The sequence below is a fragment of the Convolutriloba macropyga genome, chromosome 3 (assembly GCF_964194025.1).
Source record: "Convolutriloba macropyga chromosome 3, txConMacr16.3, whole genome shotgun sequence".
NCBI lineage: Eukaryota > Metazoa > Xenacoelomorpha > Acoela > Convolutidae > Convolutriloba > Convolutriloba macropyga.
In genome coordinates, this window is record NC_134470.1 from 11882042 (window position 1) to 11901831 (window position 19790).

The 19790-nt window shown below is 33.5% G+C and overlaps 1 protein-coding gene across 2 annotated transcripts in view; it reads right to left on the reverse strand.

Annotated features, from left to right (window-relative positions):
* The window catches only part of LOC142335936 (uncharacterized), a 40589-nt gene that overhangs the window by 15556 nt on the left and 5243 nt on the right, over positions 1-19790 (reverse strand). For both annotated transcript variants that reach the window (XM_075384340.1, XM_075384339.1), the window contains exon 2: positions 4592-4692. In XM_075384340.1, coding sequence (XP_075240455.1) covers positions 4592-4692 — 101 coding nt within the window. The remainder of the gene's footprint in view (positions 1-4591; positions 4693-19790) is intronic.

Sequence of the window (19790 nt, forward strand, 5' to 3'; positions counted from 1 at the left end):
ATACAGCATGCGTGCAACATTAACAGAATCTCGGGGGGGGGGGGGGGGGGGCGTGGTGCAGGGTGCATGCAATGCACCCACAATGAAGCTGGGCGAACAGACATGAAATGATGCTCGAACTTAATTGAATAGCCTCACCTCTTATTGGGCTATACAAACAATTATCAGTTCAAAAGGACGGATTAGTTTGTTCGCATTTGGAATATTCACGACAGAAAGGGGAGGAAATTGTTCGAATTTTTTTTACTGTCTATTATAGATGTGGTGGTAACAGTATAGGTTAACATTAACGTGATACAGTGTTTCTGCCAGGGCGTCATAACTCCGCTAAAGTCATAATGCGAGACTTTCTCGGTGACTCCACCTTAGAAAAATATAAAATGATGGCAAATTCAGGATTCTGTCTTAAATGAAAATTCTATGACTAAAATTTTCTCTTGAATGAAAGTTCTATTACTACAACTTTTTCGTTAATAAAAATATATTGCCAACTTTTAAATAAAATTTTCAAGCTTAAATACATTTATATTCTATAAATCACAAAGTAGCATTTGTACGAGACATAAATATAGATGATTAATCTATACTTTCATAATTTTTTATCTTTCAACGTAAAACCAACTCTTGTCACCTATTTTCCTCTATTGTCTGTCCGCGTTTTAGTTTTTTTAAATTCAATTAGTTTATTGAATTAAAAGTTTTTGTCAAGTTTTTAATTGTGGTTCTCTAATTGATTGTTCCCGAATCAATTAAATTATGTAATTATTCCTTTTCCCTTAAATCATCACGGAATGCCAAAAGATGTTTTGAATATTTGCGGAACTTATCTTATTATGATTTTGCTGTATTCTCACTTATTCAGTTTTTCGCTAATTAGCAACATGTTTCGACACATAATTCGCCTTTATCTGTGTTTGCTGAGTATTTCTTTTTGCAATAAGTATATAAAAAGCCATTTTGGCTGATATTATGTTCTTATTTATGGCTTTTCTTCTAGTACTAATGTTAATTGATCTTCTTTGTTACTCAAGACGGTCAGGTCAACTATAGACGAACATAAACCGACTAATGCCGGAAGATTTGCTCTCGAACGACAGGCGGGTAGAAAAATTTTTTTGCCTATGCCGGGCTTCGAACCATTGACCTCGCGATCCCTAACCAATTGCACTGCGCACTGAGCTGAGCCATCATACACTTTTTAATTCAACACGTCATCAAAACACCAAAACATTTACAACAACTGCTAAGAACTTCGTTCAAGAACAATTAATAATTTGAATTATAAATTAACCTTCGAAACAACAGTCCCTTTTTTGGTCAATTTGCAGTTTCCACTAAGAGAAGAGTCTACTTGATCTCTTCGCATTTATATATCGTTTTCCAATATGTTTCACTACTTTAGTTGATCTTTTTGTTTTTACTTTTTAATGCATATCATTCCCGTATGTCTGTCTCATTTTTCATTTCTACGCGATTGACGGAAAATGGTATAAATGGAAAAAAAACTATGATAAAATTTTGATAATTAGTAATGTTCATCCATCAAAATGATTACCTGTTTTTTTCTTAGCTCATTCATAACAAAGATCAAAAGTCTAGTGTTTTGATGAGGAAATTTTGCTTTGTAATTTTTAAGAAGTGTTTTTCTGTTTCTAGGTTTCCAGTACTGAGGTTTTTAAAGTAGTTGTAATTTGAATACGAAAACGAAATCTTCGGCTAAATTTGGACTACTCGCAGAGCGGTTTAAAATTAATAGTTTTTAGTGTTAATAACAAAACTATAATAAGTTGGACAACCTGAAGTTTAAAAGATACGTAGCGACTTCGTTGGGATATTGATCGTGTAGTCTCCCAGTAAGAAAAATCTGATTCGAAATTTGTCAAAAAATGTCAAGTTTTGTTTAAAAAAGCAATTTTGGAAATACCTCTAAAAAGAAATGATTTTTGTTGAACACTTTGATCCAATTTTTGGCTCAAATTGTTGCTAAATTTTTCAACATTTAGACTTTTTTCATCATAAATGGAACGAAAGAATTATTTTTTTTACAGTTTTACGTGTTAGGTAATAGGTTTTCTGCTTTGACACTACAAATTTTTACAGACAATTTTTGATTCCTGGAAATCTTCCAGTATTTCAGGTTCTTTGTCTTCGTCACATTATCAACGAATGTTTTTAGTGCATTGCTTATTGCTTTAACGCTTCGATATCGCTTTTTCGCAAAATGTTCATTTCACTTTGAAATGATAATTTGTGAAAAATTGCTGGTTTTAACAACACTCTTCGGTAAAAAAAAAGTAAAATAACTGTTTTACTAATTTCAGTTGGAAGCAGGAGTTTTTCATGAATTCTGAATCAAATGTTAGATTTATTTTTTTATTTGCATTTTATTGTTCTTTTTGGTCTACCTGGTACCTAGTATCATTGACTACAGATTGAAAATCACAAATCACTTTTCTGGTGTTCAAAAAAGGCACAATTGAACCTTTCTAATGTTTTTAGTGCATTGTTTATTGTTCTAACAGCTTCGACACACTTTTTCGCAAAAAAATTACTTAATTTTTTTGTGTATTTGTAAATTGTTTTACAAACGTACAACAACTTCTGAATAAGAGTAGAATGGCTCTCAATGATATTTTGTTGAGAAACGAATGAAGCTGTGTTAAGATTGCAGTTAATGGCTAATGTTTTATGACCTTGAAACTAATTGGCTTTCAAAAATACAAAAGTTGCTGTAAATACGAAAATACTGGTTATCTAGGGTCTTTTTTCAGAGGTCACATATCTCGTAATTGGGTTTCAATTGGTGCGCAGCTCACTATATATCTTAGTTTAATGGAAAATATTACGGTTTAAACGGCCTCGACACGGTTCTTTTGGAAAATGTAGTGGAATTTTTGTATTTCTCGTCTGAATTGAGCGTTTGTTTTTGTAGACCTAATCTGGATATTCTGAATAAAGACGGATCTAAATGTTTTCGTATTGAGGTACGAAAGAACATTCTTTCAGTTGATATCTAATGGCTTTCATTATTTACAATTGTTTGTTTTCAAAAAAACATAAACGTATTTTTTTTTATTTTTGTCGTTTTTGATCCTTTTTGTCTGCTTGTTACTGATTCCCATCAGGGACTGGTCCCACGTTTTATCTAATGAAGGGCATTTTTTATTTGTCTTTTTAGGTTTTTATGTGACCCTATTTTGACTTTGTTATATTGTAATTTTTTAAAAGAAAACGGACATTGAGGTTTTTATGTAAATGTTTGTTGTTGCTATTTGATTTTTTTGTCTTTCTTGCTGTCTTTATTAATGGCAATGTCATGGGCCCACTGATGGTGCATTATTTGCCTATGTAAGTGATTTGAGTTTGAAACAATTTTTTTTATTCCTAGACCAATTATTTTTGATCAGTGTGTGAGATTTTTTGAAATAAAAGTTTTATGTCTCTTCCTCATTTTGTAGACAATTAAGCCGAAATTGTGGATAGGTGGGGTCGGAACATTATGTGCAAACGCAAATTATCGAGCCTCCTTGTTGAATTCTAGAATCAGGTGAAATACTTTAACTAATGCCCCGAATAATTCTTAGATATAGAGTAACAGCTAAAAAAAATATATCCATTCTTGAGAATGATAGAAAAATTAAGTAATAGGTATTTGTCCTATTAGGTGGTACGAATCAACGCGAACGCGACGAATTCAACAAATACTCAAATTTGATCTCTTCAGCTATATGCTATATTTTACGATGACCCTGGGCGAAAACACAGCAGCGTAATTCACAGATTCAGTTTGAGGCGCGCGAGCCGAGCCGGTTCTGGGTCGCGCACTGTGAACCGCGAAATTCCCACAGAGGCTGACAAGAACTCTACAGCCAAAAGAGTCTGATCAGGGCCCCATCCACAGTCTGCACGGTCTGATCAGGGTAAACGTACGCTGTGAATAGGCTGATCAGAGTCTCGTTCAGAGTGTAGCAGATGAAAATTCATTGTGTGTGTTCTCCATCAATCATGAACTGAAAGACTATTTCTCTTTTACATAGAGCATGACACTCTTTCACTTCAATTATTACGGTGGTGAGAATATTCATACCACCGTAATAATTGAAGTTTATCTTCAGTGTTTTCCTGAGCCGGTTAGTTAGCCAGAGTTAGGTAACTCTACTTCGCGCGCAGAAGAAATAAGTAATTCAGGCCATGTACACCTCAAGGCTGTATATGAACCCAAATGGGATCTGCCTTAAGAGTCTGCGCTGTCTGATTAGAGCACCAACTTATTGCATTATAATAAGTGCAGCACAATTTAGTGTGAAAGAGTGCAAAAATTCAACATATAATGCCTCCATGAAATTTTGCTCAGTGCAAATTCAACATAGCTAGCCCCGATCCTAGTAACATTGTAAATCAGCGCTGAATCATAGTATTTCTCAGTCTGTTTTTTACTATGAACAGATTATGATCATGTCACTTTTTGCACTGTTCAGACAAAAAATCATAGTAAAAAGACCGGCTCTCTGAAAATACTCAGAACAGTCCAAAATACAATTCTTCTCAATCATGCACAGTCATATTTGTTATTTCGTCAGCATTTGCTAACCAAGTTCAGAGTACCACACTTGGGAATAAAGTCCAGCATTCTCTCTGTGTTCACTGTGCACAGCCAACACTCCACTCTCCAGAGATCCAACCACACAGCCACTGAAAACATATCACTCTATTTGTTTTCCAATATGTTATTTCACCTTGTTCATTCCTTTATCAGGGTGTAACATACAAACAAAATATTAATTAAAAATCACTGAAAAATGATCACTCTATTTGTTTTCCATTCTGCTTTTTCACTTTATTCATTCCTTTATCAGTGTGTAACATACAAACAAACTAATAATTAAGAATCACTGAATCACTGAAAAATAATCACTCTATTTGTTTTGCATTCTACTTTTTCACTTTACTCATTCCTTTATCAGTGTGTAACATACAAACAAAATAATAATTAAGAATCACTGAACGATGAATTCTCAAAAAATATGGCGTTTTTTCAAGAAATGTTGCAAAAAAGTCAATTTGAAGAAGAAAAGCAAGTGTTTTTCTTCAAATTGGTTTCACTATGCTCAGGAAGCCTTTCTCTTTCTGCTTGATTGCTGTTTTTACTAATGAAACTAAGATGCGCATCTCCATTGACGGAATTGTCAGTGTTTTTTTGAAGAAATGGAACGAAATTTCTTGGAAAAAAAACACAAAAAATTTGAGTTCGGACAAACGATCAATAATGTGTTGGGATGTAATACAATCAGATGGACAGAAATTGCTTTTTAAGTGTCCAAACAAGCTGAACGCTCTAGGTTATTTGGAATTTTTGAAAAATTCGGAAGAAAAAATGCATTTCCTGGACATTGTTTTTCTGCAAGATAATGCTCCTGTGCATAAATCGAAGATTATTGGCAAATTTTTTCAAGGAAACGAGTGAAAAGTGCTGCAATGGCCAGCATACAGTCCAGATCTGAATCCTATTAAAAATTTGTGGGCGATTGTGAAGCAGCGATTACAAAAACAGACAGTTTTTTGGGAAAATTTAGAAGAAAAAATGTATAAAATTTGGAATGAAGTTGATGCAGACGTCGTGAGAAACTTGTATGAAACCTGTATCTACTAGACGTTAAAAATGCTAAAGGTGTATTGACCCGTTATTAGAGAATAAATTTGTACGTAGCTTTTTGGTACCATTGTGAAAATAAGAATTACTGAATCACTGAAGCAATCCACGGAACCACTGAAAAACAATCAATCTATTTTTTTCCACTCTGTTTTTTCTCTGCATTCTTTTATCAGTGTGTAACATACAAACAAACAAATAATCAAGAATCATTGAATCACTGAAAAATAATCACTCTATTTTGTTTTCCATTCTGTGTTTCCACTTTATTCATTCCTTTATCAGTGTGTAACATAAAAAACAAACTTAATAAGATTCACTGAATCACTGAAACAAACCACAGAACCACTGAAAAATAATCACTCTATTTTTTCCACTCTGCCTTTTCTCTTTGTTCATTACATTATCAGTGTGTAACAAACTAACAAACTAATGTTGAAAATTTCGCCAAAAAAATGAGCGTTTTTACCTGTTTTTCTGAAAAGATCTTTTTTAATCGAAACAGCTCTTAGAAAAAGTTTTGAAAACTGAATAAAGCGGAAAATTGAAACTGAAATGCATTTACTGGGTGAATTTTGTCGAACAAAATCTATGATCACCTTCTCAATATAACTCGGCTGTCCAAAATGCTCAGCTTTAAAAAACCCAGCCTGGCCTGAGGTATCCTTTCCATTTATGGATTAACATGTACGATGATGGATCAATGAATTTTCATAGAAATCAAAATCCTTTCCATCAATCAAAGCAAATTTATAAAAAGTAAAATCCTACTACAGATCCGTGATTGCTTCATAGAAGACAAAATTTCCATCTGCTGACTGAAAATTTGCATGCGCTACCGAGCTGTTACACAACTTGCATTTGCAGTATGTTTAAAAATAAAGTAGAGGCTTTTAAATACGGCTGCTCAGAAGAACAGGATTCGGGTGAAAAACGATCATTACATAAAAGACTATTGAATATGGTTATTTCCAAGAGGCAAACGTTCAAAAATGGTCATATCTAGAAATAATCAAGAAAATAACTTTGTCCTAAAATCAAAAGTACAAAACGTGTTGCATCCTTAAAAACGCGGTAATTATTGTCATTTGCAAAAAGCAAACAATAAAAGCAAACGTTCGAAAACGGTAATTTTTCCATAAAAAGAAGAATCCAATTCATTAGTGTGACAAAGACGCTCAGTAATGTGCGTTTGCAAATGGACGTATGTTTTACTAACAGCCAAATTCTAGGACAGTTGTTTTAGTTCCAGCCAAAGTCAAGGACATCACATTAGGTCCAGACAAATTCTTTTCATACCCAATAACTGTCGAGGATAATCTTTTCATACCTTAAATCTGTCGAGGACGGTCTTTTACCAATTCCATGTCTTGAATAGGGAATAAACAAACTCATTGGGAATAAATTAAATTAAAAAAAAATAGTCAAGTGGATTAATGAAAACTGGGGAACCTACCTTCCAGAAACAGTGGAAACTGCGCGGTTTATAATATAGTTTACACCATAGCAGTTTAGGTCAACAAAAAATTTCATGGCAACACAGAAGACTATTAAGCATAATTTCACTGAGTCATCATTTGTGGGTTTTACGTTAACGGAGAGTTTTATAATTTATGGTATCTTCCTTTCTATTCTGACAAGGACGCTCAGTAATCAACCTGTATTTCATTAGATGTTCACTGGATAAGATATAAGACCTCTCAATAATTCGACTCGGAGACAGGCCAACATAGAAGCGCACAAAGAACAAAGTTCAAAAATACGTTTGTAGTTTTGGAAACAACCAAATTCCAATTGATTGAAATGACTTCATATCAACTCGGCTCATTAGGTTGATTCATAGGCCTTAGGCAGCAATTTAGGCTTGTCTTTATCCGTAATATGTCGGACGACTGCAAAACTAACAGCAAAAAAGAAACAAAAAACAATTGAATTTAAAAAAAACACGGTGCAGCAACCATTGAAAACCACAAGCTGTTCGCAAAGAATGTTAAACACCTTTAATTTTAAAAAATTTTCAACGCCAATTGGGCCGCCCAATTAGTGTGATAAAGTGGAAAACAAACGAAAAACTCAGATTGAGCAGGTATTTAAAAATAACGCCTTTCTTATAAAAATGCGTAAAACCAAAGCCAAGAAACCATTATTTTAAAACAAAACTGTTATAAAAAATGGATCTTGGTCTACTAGAATGAGGATGCAACCTGCCATTACAGAGGCTAGGCTACAAAATTGAAGGGAGTAATATAAACGTGACAAAGGTCAAAAATCCACTGATTTTTTTAATAGAAATATTTTCAAAAACTTCGAACAAACCATAAGCTTTCAACTTAAAACAAAAACAGTTTAATTGGCAGTTGTTCAGGAATCCAGTTGTGCTTGTTATCATTGAGAGCCAATATTAGGACGACATAAAACAACAATTACGGATAGAACTCAAAATTTCACAAACAATGCATCAAAGCCACAGTGTTGAAGCCACTATATCTAGAATACATCAAAAACCATAAAAATTTGTAAACCAACTAAAGCGATTAAATAGTTTGCGTTGGTCTTTTTTGATTTCAACTGAACCTTCTAGATAAAGGGTCTTTGTGAAAACGACGACAGAAAAACCTCTAATTCTCAAAATTATCAAGAAATCACAAAGTTCCTATGAAAACGCATTTCTGAGACATTTGACAGAACATAACCAGCAGCAAAAATAGTTTTTAGAGCAACAGATAATTGATAAGCTCTGACATTAATAAGACTTAGTTACTTGTTGACGACAAAGAAAACAAAAAATAGGGAATCACTATAATGTTTCTTTTAAAAAACTGGAATTTATGAGAAGACCTATTAACTCCAGGTGGTGGTTAAAATTGAATTAAATTACACGGTCGAGGACCTTAATTAAACTCGAGGCTAATTCTTTCCATAAATCCAGCCAAATTCTATTCATTTGCAAAAATCAGGCAAACTAAAAAATTCCGACATCTGAACATCTGAGTTCGAACTCGTGACCATCTCCAATTTCACCCAATGCTTAACCAATTGCGTTACATGTCCTCAACTTTGAAGGAAATTAAAACAAGTCGTTATAACGTTCGCGAACGTAATTCCAGGATATGTTTTTATTGTGCAGTCAAATTCCAGAACGCCTTTATTGTCCAGCCAAACTCCCGAACACATTTAATGTTCAGCCAATTTTCAAGACGTATGCTTTAGTAACAGCCAAATTCTAGGACAGTTGTTTTAGTTCCATTCAAAGTCAAGGACATCACATTAGGTCCAGACAAATTCTTTTCATACCCAATATCTGTCGAGGATAATCTTTTCATACCTTAAATCTGTCGAGGACGGTCTTTTACTAATTCCATGTCTTGACTAGGGAATAAACAAACTCATTGGGAATAAATTAAAGTAAAAAAATTAGCCAAGTGGATTGATGAAAACTGGGGAACCTACCTTTCAAAAATGGGGGGAAACTGCGCAATTCTGAAGAAATAACCCAATTAAACTGAGTTAAGAAAAGGGTAGAGCAAAATCGAGAGGAGAACAAGGTGAATATTTTGATAATATCAACTGGTTGAGTTGTTTTATTTCACACCTTTCATTGAATGGAATTTGAGACAATGAGACACAACGAAATCCTTCGATTCATAATATAACTTACACCATAGCAGTTTAGGCCAACAAAAATTTATGGCAACACAGAAGACTATTAAGCAAAAATTCTCTGAGTCATCATTTGTCGGTTTTACGTTTACGAAGAGTTTTATATATTATAGTATCTCCCTTTCTATTCTGTCGAGGAAGCTCAGTAATTTGCGTTTGCATATGATGTTCAGACGCCGCCCATGCAAGTTTTGATTTAAAATGCTACCAAATGAGGAAGAGAAAGAAAAAGTGAAGAAATAAAGCTGGATTAGAGAGCCGATGACACTTGTCATCAATGAGAGTATTCGAGAGGTCAAGAGTACAAAACAAAACAAGAGTTCAGAAAACATTAAAATCGACCAAAAGTCGATGACTATATGTAGAAAAAAGAAAATAACAAATTGAAAAGGAATTCGATAGAACACTATCTGAACAAATCAACCTTTACTTCATTAGATGTTCATTGGATAAGATATAAGACCTCTCAATAATTCGACAGGGAGACAGGCCAACAAGCAAGCGCAAAAAGAACAAATTTCAAAAATACGTTTCTGGTTGTGAAAACAACCAATTTCCAATTGATTGAAACGAATTCGTATCAGCTCGGCTCGTTAGGTTGATTCATACGACTTAGGCAGCAATTTACGCTTGTCTTTATCCTTAATATGTCGGACAACTGCCGAACTAACAGCAAAAAAGAAACAAAAACAATTGAATTTAAAAAGAACACGGCGCAGCAACCGTTGAAAACCACCAGCTATTCGTGAAGAATATCAAACACGGTTAATTTTAAAAATATTTCAACGCCAATTGGGCCAACCAATTGGTGTGATATTGTGGAAAAGAAACGAAAAACTCAGATTGAGCAGGTATCTAAAATTGACGCCTTGCTTATAAAAATGCGTAATACCAAAGCCAAGAAACCATTATTTTAAAACAAAACTGTTATAAAAATTGGATCTTGGTCTACTTGAATGAGGATGCAACCTGCCATTACAGAGGCCAGGTTACAAAATTAAAGGGGATAATATAAACGTGACAAAGGTCAAAAATTCACTGATTTTTTTATAAGAAATATTTTCAAAAACTTCAAACAAACCATAAGCTTTCAACTTAAAATAAAAACAGTTTAATAGGCAACTGCTTAGGAATCCAGCTGTGCTTGTTATAATTGAGAGCCAATATCAGAACGACATAAAACAACAATTACGGATATAACTCAAAATTTCACAAATAATGTATCAAAGCCGCGGTGTTGAAGCCACTATATCTATAATACATCAAAAACCATAAAAATTTTTAAGACAACGAAAGCGATTAAATTGAGTCCAAACAGTGAGATAACTCTAGTCGAGACCTGGAATTTATGAAAAAAAACCTATAAACTCCAGGTGGGGGTAAATATTAAATTAAATTACACGGTCGAAGACCCTAGTTAAACTCGAGGCTAATTCTTTCCAAAAGTCCAGCCAAATTCTTTTCATATGCAAAAATGAGGCAAACTAAAAAATTCCGACCACATCTGAGTTCGATCTCGTGACCATCTCCAACCTTACCCAATGCTTAACCAATTGAGCTACAAGTCCTTAACTTTGAAGGATTGAAAACCAGTCATTATAACGTTCGCGATTGTAATTACAGGACATGTTTTTATTGTCCAGCCAAATTCCCGAACAAATTTGTTGTTCAGCCAAATCTCATACCCAATATCTGTCGAGGATAATCTTTTCATACCATAAATCTGTCGAGGACGGTCTCTTATTAATTCCATGTTTCGACCAGGGAATACACAAACTCATTTGGTCTAAATTAAAGTGAAGAAATTAGCCAATTGGATTGATGAAAACTGGGGAACCTACCTTCCAAAAATACGGGACACTGCGCAATTCTGAGGAAATAACCCGAATAAACTGAGTTAAGAAAAAGTTAGTGCAAAAATGAGAGCAAGGTGAATATGTTGATAATATCAACTGGTTGAGTTGTTTTATTTCACACCTCTCAATGAATGGAAACTGAGACATTGAGACACAGCCAAATTTTTCGATTGATAATATAGTTTACACCCTAGCAGTTTAAGCCAACAAAAAAATTATGGCAACACAGAAGACTAATAAGCATAATTTTTCTGAGTCATCGTTTGTAGGTTTTACATTTATGAAGATTTTTATAGTTTATGGTATCTCCCTTTCTATTCTGACAAGGACGCTCAGTAATGTGCGTTTGCACATGATGTTCCAACGCCGCTAATCCACGTTTTAACTTAAAATTCTGCCAAATGAGGAAGAGAAAAAAGTGAAGAAATAAAGCTGGACTAGAGAGCCGATGACACTTGTCATCAATGAGAGTATTGGACAAGTTAAGAGTACAAAACAAAAAAATAGCACAGCAATCATTAAGTTCGACCAAAACTCGATGACTATATTTAGAAAACAGTAAATAACAAACTAAAAAGGAATTCGATAAAATGCGATCTAAACAAATCAACCTGTACTACCATAGATGTTCATTGGATAAGATATAAGACCTCTCAATAATTCGACTCGGAGACAGGCCAACAAAGAAGCGCAAAAAGAACAAAGTTCCAAAATATGTTTCTCATTTTGAAAACAACCAATTTCCAATTGATTGAAACGACTTCGTATCAACTAGGCTCGTTAGGTTGATTCATACGCCTTAGGCAGCAATTTACGCTTGTCTTTATCCTTAATATGTCGGACGACTGCCAAACTAACAGCAAAAAAAAACAAAAACAATTGCATTTAAAAAAAACACGGTGCAGCAACCGTTAAAAACCACCAGCTATCGTGAAGAATATCAAACTCCGTTAATTTTAAAAATTTTTCAACGCCAATTAGGCCACCCCATTAGTGTGCTAATGTGGAAAAGAAACGAAAAACTCAGATTGAGCAGGTATTTAAAAATCGCCCTTTTCTTATAAAAATGCGTAATACCAAAGCCAAGAAACCATTATTTTAAAACAAAACTGTTAAAAAAATTGGACCTTGGTTTACTTGAATGAGGATGCAACCTGCCATTACAGAGGCCACGCTACAATACAAAAGGGGATAATTTAAGTGTGACAAAGGTCAAAAATTCACGGATTTTTTTAAAAGAAACATTTTCAAAAACTTTAAACAAACCATAAGCTTTCAACTTAAAACAAAAACAGTTTAATAGGCAACTGCTTAGGAATCCAGCTGTGCTTGTTATCCTTGAGAGCAAATATTAGGACGACGTAAGACAACAATTACGAATAGAACTCAAAATTTCACAAACAAGGCATCAAAGCCACAGTATTGAAGCCACTATATCTACAATACATCAAAAACCATAAAAATTTTTAAATCAACGAAAGCGGTCGAAATGGTTAGCTTTGGTCTCTTTTGATTTTAACTGGACCTTCTAGATAAAGGGTCTTTGTTAAAAAGACAACAGAAAACCTCAAATTCTGACAATTATCGAAAACTCACAAAATTTCTTTGAAAACGCATTTCTGAGACATTTGACAGAGCATAAACAACAGCAAACATACTTTTTGGAGCAACAGAAAATTGATATGCTATGACATTAATAAGACTTAGTTACTTGATGACGACAAAGAAAACAAAAAATGGGAACCACGTTATTGTTGCCTTTAAAAAACTAACTGAAAGTCTTTAAAAGTTAGCTATAAACTGAAATCAGATAACAGGTTCGGTTAAACAATCCCAGAAGCAGTCAAGGCCTTTGATTGTCATAAATATGCCAAAAGACAACAAAAAGAACGACATTTAGAGGCAGAAATAAAAAAATCCTAATAAAAATTGGGAGAGCACGGATGGGCTTTAAACAAGATCTTTTGCGCATTTCTTCAATGCCAGTTGGAACTATCTTTGATGTGATAACTTGAAAAGAGAACAAACAACTACCCAAATACTGGAAAAAATGCAAAAAATGTGAATTACAAAATTATTGTCGACTAGGGAATACACAAACTCATTTGGTCTAAATTAAAGTGAAGAAATTAGCCAATTGGATTGATGAAAACTGGGGAACCTACCTTCCAAAAATAGGGGAAACTGCGCAATTCTGAGGAAAAAACCCAAATAAACTGAGTTAAGAAAAAGTTAGAGCAAAAATGAGAGGAGAACAAGGTGAATATGTTTATAATATCATTTGGTTGAGTTGTTTTATTTCACACCTTTCACTGAATGGAAATTGAGACATTGAGACACAGCCAAATTTTTCGATTCATAATATGGTTTACACCATAGCAGTTTAAGCCAACAAAAAAATTTATGGCAACACAGAAGACTAATAAGCATAATTTCTCTGAGTCATCATTTGAGGGTTTTGCGTTTATGAAGATTTTTATAATTTATGGTATCTCCCTTTCTATTCTGACAAGGACGCTCAGTAATGTGCGTTTGCACATGATGTTCCAACGCCGCTAATCCACGTTTTAACTTAAAATTCTGCCAAATGAGGAAGAGAAAAAAGTGAAGAAATAAAGCTGGACTAGAGAGCCGATGACACTTGTCATCAATGAGAGTATTGGACAAGTTAAGAGTACAAAACAAAAAAAATAGCACAGCAATCATTAAGTTCGACCAAAACTCGATGACTATATTTAGAAAACAGTAAATAACAAACTGAAAAGGTATTCGATAGAATGCGATCTAAACAAATCAACCTGTACTTCTTTAGATGTTCATTGGATAAGATATAAGACCTCTCAATAATTCGACTCGGAGACAGGCCAACAAAGAAGCGCAAAAAGAACAAAGTTCGAAAATACGTTTTTCATTTTGAAAGCAACCAATTTCCAATTGAATGAAACGACTTCGTATCAACTAGGCTCGTTAGGTTGATTCATACGCCTTAGGTGGCAATTTAGGCTTGTCTTTATCCGTAATATGTCGGAAGACTGCCAAAATAACAGCAAAAAAGAAACAAAAAACAGCTAAATTTAAAAATAACACGGTGCAGCAACCGTTGAAAACCACCAGCTATTCGTGAAGAATATCAAACACCGTTAATTTTCAAAATTTTTCAACGCCAATTAGGCCACCCCATTAGTGTGATAATGTGGAAAAGAAACGAAAAACTCAGATTGAGCAGGTATTTAAAAATCGCACTTTTCTTATAAAAATGCGTAATACCAAAGCCAAGAAACCATTATTTTAAAACAAAACTGTAATAAAAATTGGATCTTGGTCTACTTGAATGAGGATGCAACCTGCCATTACAGAGGCCAGGCTACAAAATAAAAGGGGATAATATAAATGTGACAAAGGTCAAAAATTCACTGATTTTTTTAAAAGAAACATTTTCAAAAACTTTAAACAAACCATAAGCTTTCAACTTAAAACAAAAACAGTTTAATAGGCAACTGCTTAGGAATCCAGCTGTGCTTGTTATCCTTGAGAGCAAATATTAGGACGACATAAGACAAAAATTACGAATAGAACTCAAAATTTCACAAACAAGTCATCAAAGCCACAGTATTGAAGCCACTATATCTACAATACATCAAAATCCATAAAAATTTTTAAATCAACGCAGCGGTCGAAAAGGTTAGCTTTGGTCCCTTTTGATTTCAACTGGCCCTTCTAGATAAAGGGTCTTTGTTAAAAAGACAACAGAAAACCTCAAATTCTGACAATTATCGAAAACTCACAAAATTCTTATGAAAACGCATTTCTGAAACATTTGAGAGAGCATAAACAACAGCAAAAATACTTTGTGGAGCAACAGAAAATTTATAAGCTGTGACATTAATAAGACTTAGTTACTTGTTGACGACAAAGAAAGCAAAAAATGGAAACCACGTTATTGTTTCCTTTAACAAAACTAACTGAAAGTCTTTAAAAGTTAGCTATAAACTGAAATTAGATAACAGGTTCAGTTAAACAATCGCAGAAGCAGTCAAGGCCTTTGATTGTCATAAATATGCCAAAAGACAACAAAAAGAACGACATTTAGAGGCAAAAACAAAAAAATCCTAATAAATTTTGGGAGAGCACGGATGGGCTTTAAACAAGATCTTTTGCGCATTTCTTCAATGCCAGTTGGAACTATCTTTGATGTGATAACTTGAAAAGAGAACAAATAACTACCCAAATACGAAAAAATGCAAAAAATGTGAATTACAAAATTATTGTCTTAAAAAAGTAATTCAAGCCATTAAAATTTTCAGATCTAATACGAACTCAGTGAATAGATTCATTTAAACATCTATAGAAAAAATTAGGGCTTTTGATTGACAGTAAAATGCCGTAAGAAAACAAAAAAAACACAGTTATACGCAAAGAAGAAAAATCCAGTAAATTTTTCGATTCATAAAATAGTTTACACCATAGCAGTTTAGGCCAACAAAAAAATTTATGGCAACACAGAAGACTAATAAGCATAATTTCTCTGAGTCATCATTTGTGGGTTTTACGTTTATGAAGATTTTTATAATTTATGGTATCTCCCTTTCTATTCTGACAAGGACGCTCAGTAATGTGCGTTTGCACATGATGTTCCGGCACCGCTCATCCACTTTTTAACTTAAAATTCTGCCAAATGAGGAAGAGAAAAAAGTGAAGAAATAAAGCTGGACTAGAGAGCCGATGACACTTGTCATCAATGAGAGTATTGGACAAGTTAAGAGTACAAAACAAAAAAATAGTACAGCAATCCTTAAGTACGACCAAAACTCGATGACTATATTTAGAAATCAGTAAATAACAAACTGAAAACCTGTACTTCTTTAGATGTTCTTTGGATAAGATATAAGACCTCTCAATAATTCGACTCGGAGACAGGCCAACAAAGAAGCGCAAAAAGAACAAAGTTCGAAAATACGTTTCTCATTTTGAAAACAACCAATTTCCAATTGATTGAAACGACTTCGTATCAACTGGGATCGTTAGGTTGATTCATACGCCTTAGGCAGCAATTTAGATTTGTCTTTATCCGTAATATGTCGGAAGACTGCCAAAATAACTGCAAAAAAGAAACAAAAAACAATTGAATTTAAAGATAACAGGGTGGAGCAACCGTTGAAAAACACCAGCTATTCGTGAAGAATATCAAACACCGTTAATTTTTAAAATTTTTCAACGCCAATTAGGCCACCCCATTAGTGTGATAGTGTGGAAAAGAAACGAAAAACTCAGATTGAGCAGGTATTTAAAAATCGACCTTTTCTTATAAAAATGCGTAATACCAAAGCCAAGAAACCATTATTTTAAAACAAAACTGTTATAAAAATTGGATCCTGGTCTACTTGAATGAGAATGCAATCTCCATTACAGAGGCCAGGTTACAAAATTAAAGGGGATAATATAAACGTGACAAAGGTCAAAAATTCACTATTTTTTTATAAGAAATATTTTCAAAAACTTCAAACAAACCATAAACTTTCAACTTAAAACAAAAACAGTTTAATAGGCAACTGCTTAGGAATCCAGCTGTGCTTGTTATCACTGAGAGCAAACATTAGGACGACATAAGTCAACAATTACGGATAAAACTCAAAATTTCACAAACAAGGCATCAAAGCCACAATGTTGAAGCCACTATCTCTACAATACATGAAAAACCATAAAAATTTTTAAATCAAAGAAAACTATTAAATGTTTTGCTTTGGTCAATTTTGATTTCAAGTGGATCTTCTAGATAACGGGTCTTTGTGAAAACGACCACAGAAAAACCCCAAATTCTGACAATTATCAAAAACTCTCAAAATTCTTATGAAAACGCATTTCTGAGACATTTGACAGAACATAAACAACAGCAAAAATACTTTTTGGAGCAACAGAAAATTTATAAGCTGTGACATTAATAAGACTTAGTTACTTGTTGACGACAAAGAAAGCAAAAAATGGAAACCACGTTATTGTTTCCTTTAACAAAACTAACTGAAAGTCTTTAAAAGTAAGCTATAAACTGAAATTAGATAACAGGTTCAGTTAAACAATCGCAGAAGCAGTCAAGGCCTTTGATTGTCATAAATATGCCAAAAGACAACAAAAAGAACGACATTTAGAGGCAAAAACAAAAAAATCCTAATAAATTTTGGGAGAGCACGGATGGGCTTTAAACAAGTTCTTTTGCGCATTTTTTCAATGCCAGTTGGAACTATCTTTGATGTGATAACTTGAAAACAAAACAAATAACTACCCAAATACTGGAAAAAATGCAAAAAATGTGAATTACGAAATTATTGTCTTAAAAAAGTAATTCAAGCCATTAAAATTTTCAGATCTAATCCGAACTCAGTGAACAGATTCATTCAAACATCTATAGAAAAAATTAGGGCTTTTGATTGACTGTAAAATGCCGTACAAAAACGAAAAACCACAAACAAACGCAAAGACAATAATCCATTAAATTTTGTTGGAGAACGGCTTTGCAGTTAAGATTATCAATGAGAGTATTGGTCAAGTTAAGAGTACAAAACAAAAAAATAGTACAGCAATGATTAAGTTCGACCAAAACTTGATGACTATATTTAGAAATCAGTAAATAACAAACTGAAAAGGGTTTCGATAGAACGCCATCTAAACAAATCAACCTGTACTTCTTTAGATGTTCTCTGGATAAGATATAAGACCTCTCAATAATTCGACTCGGAGACAGGCCAACAAAGAAGCGCAAAAAGAACAAAGTTCGAAAATACGTTTCTCATTTCGAAAACAACCAATTTCCAATTGATTGAAACGACTTCTTATCAACTAGGATTGTTAGGTTGATTCATACGCCTTAGGCAGCATTTTAGGCTTGTCCCTATCCGTAATATGTCGGAAGACTGCCAAAATAACAGCAAAAAAGAAACAAAAAACAATTGAATTTAAAGATAACACGGTGAAGCAACCGTTGAAAACCACCAGCTATTCGTGAAGAATATCAAACACCGTTAATTTTAAAAATTTTTCAACGCCAATTAGGCCACCCCATTAGTGTGATAGTGTCGAAAAGAAACAAAACACTCAGATTGAGCAGGTATTTAAAAATCGCCCTTTCCTTATAAAAACGCGTAATACCAAAGCCAAGAAACCATTATTTTAAAACAAAAACTGTTATAAAAATTGGATCTACTTGAATGAGGATGCAACCTGCCATTACAGAGGCCAGGTTACAAAATTAAAGGGGATAATATAAACGTGACAAAGGTCAAAAATTCACTGATTTTTTTATAAGAAATATTTTCAAAAACTTCAAACAAACCATAAGCTTTCAACTTAAAACAAAAACAGTTTAATAGGCAACTGCTTAGGAATCCAGCTGTGATTGTTATCATTGAGAGCAAACATTAGGACGACATAAGACAACAATTACGGATAGAACTCAAAATTTCACAAAAAAGGCTTCAAAGCCGCGGTGTTGAAGCCACTATATCTATAATACATGAAAAACCATAAAAAATGTTAAATCAAAAAAAACTATTAAATGTTTTGCTTTGGTCAATTTTGATTTCAAGTGGACCTTCTAGTTAACGGGTCTTTGTGAAAACAACCAGAGAAAAACCTCTAATTCTGACAATTATCAAAAACTCTCAAAATTCCTATGAAAACGCATTTCTGAGACATTTGACAGAACATAAACAACAGCAAAAATACTTTATGGAGCAACAGAAAATTTATAAGCTGTGACATTAATAAGACTTAGTTACTTGTTGACGACAAAGAAAACAACAAATGGGAACCACGTTATTGTTTCCTTTAACAAAACTAACTGAAAGTCTTTAAAAGTAAGCTATAAACTGAAATTAGATAACAGGTTCGGTTAAACAATCGCAGAAGCAGTCAAGGCCTTTGATTGTCATAAATATGCCAAAAGACAACAAAAAGAACGACATTTAGAGGCAAAAACAAAAAAATCCTAATAAATTTTGGGAGAGCACGGATGGGCTTTAAACAAGTTCTTTTGCGCATTTTTTCAATGCCAGTTGGAACTATCTTTGATGTGATAACTTGAAAACAAAACAAATAACTACCGAAATACTGGAAAAAATGCAAAAAATGTGAATTACGAAATTATTGTCCTAAAAAAGTAATTCAAGCCATTAAAATTTTCAGATCTAATCCGAACTCAGTGAACAGATTCATTTAAACATCTATAGAATAAATTAGGGCTTTTGATTGACAGTAAAATGCCGTACAAAAACGAAAAACCACAAATAAACGCAAAGACAATAATCCATTAAACTTTGTGGGAGAACGGCTTTGCAGTTAAGATTATCAGCTTTCCGTGGAATTCAGTAAAATGCTTAATTTGAGCGTTCTTTCAAATCCAATTATAGCTATACTCAATATGATTAGTTGCATATGGAAGAAAAAAACTACCTCAATTACAAAAAATAGCAAAAATTCGCAAAGATTTTTTATGAAATTTGGCAATGAGAACAACAAAAAATCCTTACTTGAATATAAAACTACTATAAGGTGAATTTTTTCTTTCACTTGGAATAAGTTTCGCCTCTATAAATTGAGACTAAGCTACAAGTGGAAAAAATTAGTTTAAAAAA